Here is an 11,425-nt window from a genome sequence, read left to right as displayed (position 1 = left end):
TCTGAAGAGGTCTTCCTGCACGGACAGCAAAAAACGAACCACGACCGACAGCTTACAGTGCACCTGGTCAACTTTGTCGTCGTTCATTTGACTCGATTCAAGGTCCAGTCTCAGTCCTCATTCTCCAATCCTCCACCATGGTGTCAAGCTCCCAGTCCTCCCCCTTCTCGCTCAAGCACCTTCTGGTGACTGCCCTCGTCGCGTTCGCCGTCACCAGCACCGAGGCGGCGGGGGCCAAGAACGCCACTGCGGGGGCCGACAACCACGCCACCTTCGGCAAGATCACGTCGGGCAACAACAAGTGCATCACCGGTGACCCGACCTCGGGCGTGACCCGCAAGGACGTGGACTGGGTCTGGGAGAACACCATGTCCAAGCACGTGCCCGACTTCAAGAACCTTCTTCCAGATATACAGTCTATGCCACGCACAGAACACGAATGCCACGCACAGAACACACCAATTTAGACCGCAGCAAAAGGTCCAACGGACAAGGTTGAGGGTCTCAACTTGAGACGTTGGTTTGACCCGATAGAAACGCGGCGAATCCGTTGGAATCCGTCCGATCCCATGACTCCCAGCAAATCGCGCAATGTAAATTGTTCGTTGCGTCTAGCCAGCTCATTATGCTCAGCCGATCAGTGTATTCAACACAATTGCTAGGTTGCATTGTACTCAATGGGTAGAGTGTATACTAGTAATAAACACCCCCACTTTATTTGCCGGTGGACCGCTGTAAAAGGCGCTTCTAGCACTATAAACGAGTCGAGGATTGTTTAGATAGTTTGAGGAACGTTATATAACCTCGCTGATCGCATTTCTACCTGTCATTTTAACTCATACTATTGTAGGTGCGTCTTGAAAAAAATACAGCAAGACAAAATAACCGCTTGAATTGGTTTGAAGGTCGTGAAATAACTTCGAACCGTTTGGATTGGTCCTATCTTCAGTGAACAATGTTTTATTCTTGTCTTGTCCGAGGCGTTGGGATGCTGCCCAGCAATACTCGATATAGTCAAGTCGGGGACTGCCTGCGTCATTCGCACTCACCATTCCCCACGACAATACCTGATCCACTAGCTTCTCTATCATGAGGTCGCCCCGTGCAGCTTTCCTCGACAATGACGAGGGAGGTGACATCCAGTGCTTCTCGAGTGACAGCGCAGCCACCAAGTCACCTGGTCCAGTTCTGGTAAAGCCACCCGAGCGAGTCAACTTGAACGCGTCCCAGAAGCGCGTACATAGTGTACTCCCCTAACATGTTAGCTAATTTTACTAGACACTACCTAACAGTTAGCTGTAAACTATACATGTTAGTACTGTATAGCTGCACTGTATAGTTTGAAAATATATTTATTAAGCGATTCTGCTACGAAGTCTAATCAACAGTCTAGTTTCTGCGGGTCCTCCTCTAGGGATCCTGATATAATTAGGCCAAACACCATTTGCTTCCTCCCTTTCAAATTCCGCTATCAGCTGCGCTGGCAAGTGGTGAGGCGGCTCCCATGTGAGCTCCTCCCAACCTACCCCTTTTACTAGGTAGATTGGGTGGTAATTCACGGTTCGGCGGGCGTAAATCCGTTCTGCATGATAAATCCCCGGTCCTTCAGCCGGGATTTCGGGGTCAGAGTCGTCTTCGCTTGATGTTGCATCTGATAGGTCTACATAGTCACTAACTAGGCCAATAGGAACTTGCAACGGGCCAGCCATCGATGGTGAGTCGGGCGATACATCATTGTCGAAATCGGTATTCAACTGAGAGGGAGTTGACGGTGGGGTGGGTCGAGGGGAAGTCGGCGGTGGGGTGGGGTGAGGGGGGGTTGACGACGGTGGGGTGGGTTGAGGTGACGACGATGGGGTGGGTGGAAGTGGCGTCGTAAGAGGCGTTTGACTGCGCTCCCACCTTCCGTTGCGCGCGTGTCGTGGCCGTAGCTCACAAGCGTTTATATAAAGAGCTTTTCTCCTCCACCAACATTTACTCACGTTGACCTACCTATCTTTGTGCTCTAACGCTACTACTTAGTAACATGTTAGCTCAAAAACCTAGACACTAGCTAACAGTTAGCTAACATGTATAGCAACTAACATGTTAGCGTTAGGGAGTACACTACGCGTACACCCCTGCGAAAGCTTGGGCCAACCTAGCGCTCCGAAACCACGGCCAGTATCGCGAGGGAAACACGTGAAACTCCGATGTGGCATTGCAGTCTTGGCGTGCATTTGCTTGCTGTGGACAGTCTGGCTCATCCTGCTCGCTGTGGCTCCCAACAACACTGTCAACGGCATCATGCACAGAGCAACTTCGACGAAGGCTTTACGTTCTGGCTTCTCGTCGACACCCTGACATATCTGCTGTGGCCTACAGTGCTCGGGGTTTCCCTTGTGGCGCTGGGCTATGTGACTACAGCCGTCCAAGTTCTGTTACGGCACAGCGACCACAAGGAGATCGATTCGGTGGTCCTAACACTGGCCTCGGTCTGGAGAAAGCTATGGCAGACGCTACGGCTGACCCACGACGCAGCAGGATCTCGTCTTCTGTCGCCAAACTGGCGGTGTCTCTCTCGCAAGTCGAGAGTCCGAAGCGGAAACTCGTGGTACGTGCGGTTGATGGTCAGTTACGAGGAAGGTAAAGCTAAAGTTCTCTTGTACTATGAATGTAGAACATGGGCATGAAGATCTGCGACTTGGTTGTCGAGGCAAAACTGTTTTCCCAGATTCTCGAGGCGGGGCCGCCGTTGCTGCTGGTCGGTGTCTTCACGACAATCATCGTCGCGAATGCTCTGGCGTGCATTTGTATGGTGTATTCCCCTTCCGAGAGGACGGGACTGGGTGAAATACTTCTTGATCTGTTGTAAGTGGCTGCACAATTTATCTTTTTATACTGTTCTCATCCACTGCTTCTCCACATTCCAGTTTGACCACGACAAATTGGCTATCAACGTCGAAGTGTTCCCTCCCGGGTGGTTTGAGACGTCCGCCAGTGTGGTCGCGAACCGGTTCAATCCGTCATCATCCACAAAAGTCTGAGGCTCCTGCGAGTTGAAAGCGCGATGGATTTTTTCACTCGCGTTGGGGTGAATTTCATCTTCTGCTTCCGCCTGTACTGTCTGGCTAGGCGAATCCAACGCTCGGAAAACCTTCGGTCGAGTCTGTACCCGAAGAAACACCGAGTTACTACTGCATCGGTGGTTATATTAACGGCGGCACTGATCGTCTTCGTCGAAGAAAGTGTCCGCACATCGAACCTGGCGTGTGGGCCTCATCCCGAATGCGTTGTGAAGGCTCACAGGTGGACACTGGTAGAGGACGGATCACTGACCCAGTGTCCGTGCCTGACGTTCATCGATGCGGATATCGCGCCCAAGACCTATGCGGAGTGGATGCATCCGCGAGATATGACCGACAGAGTGGCGCAACTAGCGGCAACGGGAGATCTAGAGACCATTCAACTGATCAATCGTTATCTTCCGAATTTCCCTCAAGAACTAAGGCGGTGTACCAAGATGACGCATTTGTGAGCCCCCCCCCCCCTCCTCGTCTAGTTCACCACGTAATACTAACTTGTTTAAATTTTTGGCCTATGTTGACTTCCAGGTCTTTAATCTACACGCACACCCCGGCGTTGCCAACATGGACGAGTGAGTTTACCCAGCTCCAATATCTGTAAGTTTTTGCTTCTCTATGGTCTGGATTCGAACGAGAATTTAATCAAAACTTCTAACGCTTTCGTCGGTGCTAGGCACGCGGAGGGCACAGCTTTTTCGTCGCTCGTAACGTTGCCAGACGGTATGCTCGACCGAATGAGCTCGCTCGCTTTTCTCCACCTGGGGATCCACCCGCCTCTCCAGACGCTGCCGTCCTTTGACGGCCTCTCGAGTCTCGAAGTCGCTCGCTTTGGCTTTACTATTCTCCCTCGCCGAGCTGCTGTCGTTCGACAATTTGCAAAGTGTCGAGCGTGTGGTGATCATCAGCCTCGTCTCAATCGACAGCCTCCCCGACCTCACAAACTTGAAGAAGCTACGAGTGTTCCAAGTCGGCGATCGAGCGTCTTGGTGCTGCAACGGGTTTCTAGGCGAGTGCGACCTGCACAGTCCGCACTGTATGGTTCATTCGCTCTGGGGGACGCCTGCGGCCTCGTGTCTCGCTGCAAACCGAACCGACGATCTCCCGACGCAAGGAACTCTTCAAGTGCTCGAACGATTTTCAATAATATTTGCGGAGAGCTCATACTGCCAGGCACGACGGATGGCCCACCGACCGAGACAGGCATGGACCAATGCAACGGCACAATGTACCGCCAGTGCACTGTGCCAGGCTACCACGAGGCAATGTGCTACAATTCTCGGTTCATGGCGATTTCGTGCGGGCAAGCCCTTTTCCTATCAAGATGCGACGACTGCAGATCGAGCGTGGGGTCGGCGATCCTTGTGATCCTGTGCATGAAGCCTGGCTCGGTTGTAAGCCAGTTAGTGTCCTACAAAGTTAGGCCGGGGAGATAATTAAGAAATTTTGTGGCGAGAGCTGCGGGAGATCGGAAACGCAGTAGAATCACGTCTTCAACTGCAAAATTGATCGTGTCTCTTGCGGAAAGTGAAAGTCCGGGGCGCAAGCGGTTGGTGAGTTGTAAACCACGCTGCACTGTATGCATGCACATGTGTTCGCTGACAAAAGATTGTTTTTACTATAGAATGTGTGCCTGAAGGTCGGAGACCTAATGGTGGAATCCATTATGTTGCTTACCATTCTTGAAGCGGGGCCACCGCAGCAATCTTTACGACAATCGTCGTTGCGAACGCGTTATTGTGTGTGATAATGATGCACAGCTCTTCGAGAAATGCCGGACTGACCGAGACACTTGTCGACATTTTGTGAGTATTTCCTTTTTGGTTTTTGCTATGGAGTGTGTAAGATTGACCAGGCCATCGATTGTTATGCTACTACAGCTTTGACTTTCTCATCGCTGTCGGGTATCCGATGCTTGTGCTCAGCCACTGTCTCTCGACGTTCAAGTTCGACTACGAGAGACTGGCAATCAACCTCCAAGTCTTCCCGATCGGGGCGTTCGAGCAATCTGCCAGCATCATAGCCAACCCCGTTCAAATGGACATTATCCACCAGAGCCTGAGGCTGCTGCGTATTGCATCAGTGACGGATATCTTTACTCGCGTTGGCGTCAACCTCGTTTTCTGCTTTCGACTTTACGGCGTGGCATATCGACTCCAGCATCCAAACAATTATTTCCCCGCCGTGTATCCCAAGCGATATCGCACTGCTACTGGCATTCTGGGCACTTTCGTGCTAGTTCTTATCCTATGCGTTGAGGAGAGCATCCGGACTTCAGCTGCAGCTTGCAGCCCTTCCCGGAATGCGTGGTGAAGGCTCATCGGTGGACGGTGCTGGAAAATGGATCGGTAACTCAATGTCCGTGCTTAACGTTCATCGACGGTGATATCGCTCCAAAAACTTACAACGAATGGATCAACCCGAAAAATGCCACTGAGAAACTCGCCCAATTAGCTGCATCAGGTGACTTGCAAACGATCCAGTTGACTAATCGTCGCCTCCCGACTTTGCCTGAGGAGCTACGGCGATGCACCAAGATGACTCACTTGTAAGTTGCCAACTTCGAAAGAAAAAAAACGTACCGCCAACTCATCACGAGCGTTTGTGTGTTTCTAGATCGTTAACTTACACACAGACAACATCGATACCAGAGTGGACCAAAAACTTTACACAACTGCAGTATTTGTACGTATGGTCTTTTGTACTATTCTCAAATACTGTTCCTCACTGATGTTGTTTTGGATGTTTTCAATTGTACTACAGGCACGTTGAAGGCACACCCTTTTCTTCGCTGGTAGCATTACCAGACGGCCTCTTTGGCAAAATGAGCTCGCTCACGTACATCCACCTGGGAACGCACCCTGCTATCCCGCAGCTCCCATCGTTTACAGGTCTCACAAGCCTCAAGTCGCTCACACTTGCGTTTACGTTTTCCCTGGTGGAGTTGCTGTCATTCGGGAGTTTGCACCACCTCGAGCACCTTGTCCTCATCAGCCTCGTGACTATCGACAGCCTCCCCGATCTTACTCCACTCTCGGAACTCACGTCATTTGTGGTGGCGGATCGTGCTAATTGCTGCTGCAATGGCTTCCTCGGTGATTGTAACCTTCAGAGCCCGCACTGTAAGATGCATCCACTCTGGGGGACGCCTGCAGCCTCGTGCATTCTTGTGAATGGAACAGACGACCAACCAACGCCAGGAACTCTGGAAAATACTCACAGTATTTGCGGCGGTCTCATACTTCCCGGCACTGCAGAAGGCCCTCCTACTCCAGTTGGCATGGAGCTATGCAATGGCACTTTGTATCGACAGTGCGCGGTGCCAGGCTTTCGGGAGGCCATGTGCTACAGCGCACGATTCATGGGCATTTCGTGCTCGGTCAACCCGTTTCCGATCGAGATGCAACGCCGTCAGATTCAACTTGGCATTGGGGCCCCCTGTGATCCTGTGTATGAAGCGTGGCTTGGCTGCAAGCATCGATGATACGACACATGCTTCTTCATGTCAGTACCTACGCTTGGCAAACTTAAGCTTAATTTCGTAAGACGATGTATAAACTTTCTCATAGCCTTGCCTGACATATCCTACTAACTTTGTTTTTTTTGTGTTATTTGCATCCAAGCCACGCTTCATACTCCGGATTGCACTTGTCTCCAACGCGTTGTTGTATCTGCCGTCGTCGCATCTCGATCGCATCTGCGCTTGCGTCACAGGAGATGGCTGTATACCTCGCGTTGTAGCACATCGCCTCCGCATCTCCAGAAGTGCTACAGCTTCGATACAAAACTCCTTCACACACTGCGACAGATTCTCGCGTCGGCATCCCTGGACCTGCATTCCCACTTTGACCAGTGCCTGGACCACCATGACCACTATTCGCACCCGGTCCTGGAGCCCCCGTTTCCGTACCTGGTGACGAACCTCGGTTTCTGAATTTGGCGGCGGACCCATTCGACTAAGGGGCTCTGAACCTGGTGGTGGTGGACCACCCAGACCACCTGGTGACGGAGGTCCCGGACCCGGACCACCGCGTTTCGTTTCTGAAGTAGAAATACTCAATTTTCTGGATGTCGAATCCGATGTCTGAGCTTCTAGCGGCTGACAAACGGTGACGTTAAATTTCGCAAGGGTTGAGAGCGTTGCATTCGTCGCCATGAGGTCGGATCGGTACGACACGGCCGATGCATTACAAATCGAATCACTCAAATCGCAGTCGCCGAGAAAGCCGTTGCAGCACCAGGTCCCGCGATCTCGTGCGATAAAGGACTTGAGCTTCTGCAGCGGCTTCAAATCGGGGAGCACGGTAATGGTTGGTAGCGTTGACATCTCAAGGCGCTCGAGGTGGTACACGCCGTCGAAACTCGGAAGCTCGGTCAGCGTAACAAGCGGAGCTAATACCAACGCCTTGAGGTGTTTGAGTCCGTCAAAAGAGGGGAGTTCCTGCAGGTTTAGGTGCATACCCAGGTGGAGAAAGGTGAGCGAGGTCATGTCCTTGAACAGGTCGTCGGGAAGCTCAATCAATGAGCTGTTGGACATGCCCTCGATGTATCTATCCGCCAAGAAAATAATAAAAAAGAGAAGCCATTAATTCAAGTAGACACCAGAGCAACTCGTCAAATCTAACCAATAAATAACGTACAAATATTCGAGATTGACGAATTCGTTGGCCCAACTAGGCAATGTTTCCGTGTACGTGTACATCAGCGACCTGAAACACACCGCTAAATAGTTAGAGATACAAACCATACACGTTGTATAGGCCGATCCTTACACGTATTGCATCTCGCGACACCATCGAAGCTCTTCCGGTAGCACGGGTAGGTATCGACTCGTCAACTTAATCGTCCTGAGGTCTCCAGTGGAGGCTAACTGCACCACTTTAGTGGTAACATCCACCGGTGACATCCATCCATCGTACGTCTTTGGCGCGATGTCTCCGTCAATGAGAGCTCGACACGGAGACTGAATCAGCGACCCTTCTACCAGAATTGTCCATCTGTGGGCCTTCACAGCACACTCCGGATGCGCTTGACACGCAATCGACGACGTCCGAACACTTTCTTCCACGAACGCAACGAGGCCGACGACTACCAAAAGGAAGAAGGCGATAGACACACGATTTCGCTTTGGATACAGTCGAGCCGGTCTTTTCTCCGGGTTCCGGATGAGCTCCACAGCGTGAAAAAGTCGATAGGCAAACACGAAACTGACGCCAACTCGAGTGATGAGCACGAACGTCGAGGAAATCTGGAGGGATTTCAGCGTCTTGTAGATGATGTCCGTCTGCACCGGGTTCACCATCACAGTCGCTTCTCGCTCGAATGCTCCCAGTGGGAAAACTTCCATGTTGATAGTCAGCTTGGCACGGTCGAGGCTGAAGCTGGAGAAACAGTAGATCACCGTGAACATCGGGTACGCGATTGCAAACAGGAAGTCAGATCTAAGGCCACAGCAAAACAATGAAAAACGACAAGGTTAGCGTGCGAGGTATTCAAGATGTGTTCTCATTCGTACGTGATGTCGACGATGACCTCAGTCAATCCCGTGTAGCTGTCAGGAAGCAGCATCATCACCGCGCATGACAACGCGTTCATCGCGACAATTGCTGTGATTGTGACAAGCAGTCCAAGCGGAGATCCGTCCTCAAGGACTACCGATAGGATCAAGGGTTCCACCGCTAGATCAGCAATTTTCATCCAGACCCGCTGAGAAATCATAGAAAATAATTATCATGAAATGATAGTCAGTCAACGATACTTCCCTGAATTTCCCTACCAAAGCTGTCCCTTACCACATGTTGATGGTTTAGCTTCAAGAACAGAGAAACTCTCGCAACGTGGTGGCTGAACCAATTCTTCACCCGGCCGCTAGCAGCGCGAGATTTCGACAACCCCGACTCGAACATCGTTCGCGATGGACCCAAACTAACCCGACTTTGGCGCCTTATAGCCCTCACGAGAACGGCACAGTACAAAAGCCACACAAGCGAGTACCCACCCACTGCTAAGCGGTTCATCTCTGCAGGTGCGTCCACCATCAGCCAGAACGACCCATTGCCGAAGTCTTGTGTCTTCATGACCCAGTTCACCGTCTCGTTCGGCTTGACTATCAGGAGAATGAGCCAACTGGTCCACCCCACGCACACGGTGGCCATCGCACCGACCAGAACCAGTAAAGCTTTTACCCTTAGTCCAGAAAGTGTGAATTTCAGCGGCACTTTAATATCGGCGAACGCCGCCTTGGTAGGATGGATTTTTCGGTTGGGGATGCAAGTGGCACATTTCGACCTTACGCTCCTCGGTCTTAGCGTTGTTGTTGGCGCTCTCAAGCACTCGGATGGAGGAGTCTGAGGCGCAACAGCCATGTTGCTTATCACTGTTTTCGGGTGGGAGAGTGCGTGTTGCGAGACCTTTATTATTTGCGAGTGATTGGAAACAAGGAGGGAATTCCTCGTATCGTAAGAATAGGTTTCATCCTCAACACCTAGTACTGCGTTCTTGTTTTAGCTACAGTGGAAAATAATCGGTCGTCTAACGTCCTCATGCGCATTAACTACTATCTCCGTATATACTGTAGTATTATATAGTATTTGCGTCGAGCACGCATTGAAGGGATCGACTCACTGCGAATAAGGAACGCCCTCGCGTTTGGATTACTAGGGCGGCTTTGCCAAAACCAGATTCCGGGTTCTTGTGTTTTGCAAGCCAGAGAGATGAGCTTTCTTTTTGACAATAGGTGTCGTTTTGTTTTCCTTGGGATCGAATTGCATTTACTTCAAGAAATAATCTGTATAAACTGCAGCACCCAAGCGCTATGAAAGTTGCAGCAAAGCCTTGAGTTTTCCCGTGATCTCAAACCAGTTATTGTGTCAATCTGGGGCATGCCTAGTATTTAGTAGTTCAATGTTGTCGGGAGCGCCGTGAGCGAGTCGAACAATCAAGCTCGTTTTTCACGAAGATCTAGCACAGATTCAGGCAGAAGTAGCACACGTTATCCCCGTATATCTATTTCATGAAATGGGTACATCCTCAGTTCAAGCGAAAGTAGTATTTCCAACCACGACGAGAAAGACAAATCTGAGCATTACCTAAAGTAAATATTTACCAAGGCCTCTCCTTGTGTGAACTGTGAGGCCTGTGCTCATCGAGGCTGCCTATGGTGCCCTCGGGGATTCACCCACCGCTGCATTCACCCCAATAGTTATGTGCCGATAATGGTTGTGGTGTCAATTCTTTTTAACTACTCTCGTGTTTGGCTTCCACGCTGTCGCAGCAACAGCATTAATGTAAAACGCTTCGCCCTTTTGTCTACAATACTTAAGTAATTGGCATCGTAGCAGGTGTCGTGAAAGCATCGCTCTATTCAAGTTTTTACCCCAGGCGTCGTGTGGACCGATCAGCTTCATTGTTCTAGCCACGCCTTGTACATGTTCCGCAACTTGACCATGCTCGAGTCAGAGAGCAGGAGATAGTGCTTTAAACCATCAAACGTGTGTCCGTCTGAGTCCCACTTCCCGAACTTCTTGAGTCTGTAGGTTTCGTCGCCCAGCATCTTGCGCAGTTTCTCCGGTGAAAAGTCGATGCGTCTCTCTTCCTCGTCGGCGGCTTCGACAAACCTCAACAGCCGCTTGCTGACTGCAGTCGCCTCCGTCGACGGTTTAGTAGCGTCACAACTGACGAGAAGGGTGGTCACAGCCACGAGCAAGACGTAAGTCAGACGCATGGTTAAAACTTGGAAGGAACTTGGGCGGTAGGGTGCGAGTTTTAAAGTGAAAGCCCTCAGCGCGAACACGACTCACCGGCTCGCAGATGAGGTCGGTCTTCCTGTTGCCGTTGTTAATTTCTCAGCTATTGCGAAGATTGGTTGGTCATCGTTGGCTCGGAGCGATATGCAATGTGCACGAGTGCTTTTGCAGACGACACTTCAATACAGCTGAATGAGAAGAATGATACTAAGAATGCGTTTATTGTTTTGAATTCACCGCATAATCTTTTACTACGCCGCGTCAGCGGTAATGGGTGGTGCTTTAGAGCTGGAGGGCGCTGTCGCGGAACAAGTACACTACAACCATACCCTCGTGTGACAGGCGCTTTCTATAACTGCTAGATGAGCCCACCTCGCTACTGGGCACGGCGTCGTAGGATTATTGTAATGATCTTCCATTTTAAAAATGTACAAAACAGACAATCCAGTCTGGTTGTTTACCCAGCCCAGCAGCGGAAATAACACTGCCACGGTTTTATTTATTTTTTTCGTATTACATGTAAGCACGAAACACAAATTCTTAAGTGCACATCGACTCGTATAACCCGCGTTGCGTGACCGTTGCTCGGGTCGAATCACTTTTACTTTTTTTTGAGGA

General features: G+C 50.7%; 4 protein-coding genes across 4 annotated transcripts; 2 read left to right on the top strand and 2 right to left on the bottom strand.

Moving 5' to 3' along the window:
* Positions 1–137: 137 nt before the first annotated feature.
* PHYSODRAFT_295550 (hypothetical protein) lies at positions 138–467 on the top strand (the record flags this gene model as incomplete). The annotated part of the gene is made up of 1 exon (XM_009519948.1): positions 138–467. The coding sequence occupies one exon, from the start codon at positions 138–140 to the stop codon at positions 465–467; it is 330 nt and encodes a 109-aa protein (XP_009518243.1).
* Positions 468–2,488: 2,021 nt separating this feature from the next.
* PHYSODRAFT_295549 (hypothetical protein) lies at positions 2,489–6,546 on the top strand (the record flags this gene model as incomplete). Its single annotated transcript, XM_009519947.1, has 11 exons — positions 2,489–2,593; positions 2,660–2,850; positions 2,913–2,979; positions 3,115–3,513; positions 3,594–3,637; positions 3,739–4,464; positions 4,751–4,801; positions 4,823–4,867; positions 4,943–5,300; positions 5,354–5,610; positions 5,826–6,546. 11 exons carry the CDS (start codon positions 2,489–2,491, stop codon positions 6,544–6,546), a joined length of 2,964 nt encoding a protein of 987 aa, XP_009518242.1.
* A 124-nt stretch (positions 6,547–6,670) lies between these two features.
* Positions 6,671–9,427, bottom strand: PHYSODRAFT_295548 (hypothetical protein; the record flags this gene model as incomplete). The annotated part of the gene is made up of 6 exons (XM_009519946.1): positions 6,671–6,830; positions 6,863–7,612; positions 7,703–7,771; positions 7,835–8,443; positions 8,578–8,768; positions 8,993–9,427. The coding sequence occupies 6 exons, from the start codon at positions 9,425–9,427 to the stop codon at positions 6,671–6,673; spliced, it is 2,214 nt and encodes a 737-aa protein (XP_009518241.1).
* Positions 9,428–10,464: 1,037 nt separating this feature from the next.
* Avh1b-18 (avirulence protein 1b) lies at positions 10,465–10,785 on the bottom strand (the record flags this gene model as incomplete). The annotated part of the gene is made up of 1 exon (XM_009519945.1): positions 10,465–10,785. One exon carries the CDS (start codon positions 10,783–10,785, stop codon positions 10,465–10,467), a length of 321 nt encoding a protein of 106 aa, XP_009518240.1.
* Between the last annotated feature and the right edge of the window lie 640 nt (positions 10,786–11,425).

Source organism: Phytophthora sojae, assembly GCF_000149755.1.
Source record: "Phytophthora sojae unplaced genomic scaffold PHYSOscaffold_2, whole genome shotgun sequence".
Taxonomy (NCBI): Eukaryota; Oomycota; class Peronosporomycetes; order Peronosporales; family Peronosporaceae; genus Phytophthora; species Phytophthora sojae.
The sequence above is the reverse complement of the archived record's forward strand: the minus strand, read 5'-3'. Positions and strand labels throughout refer to the sequence as shown.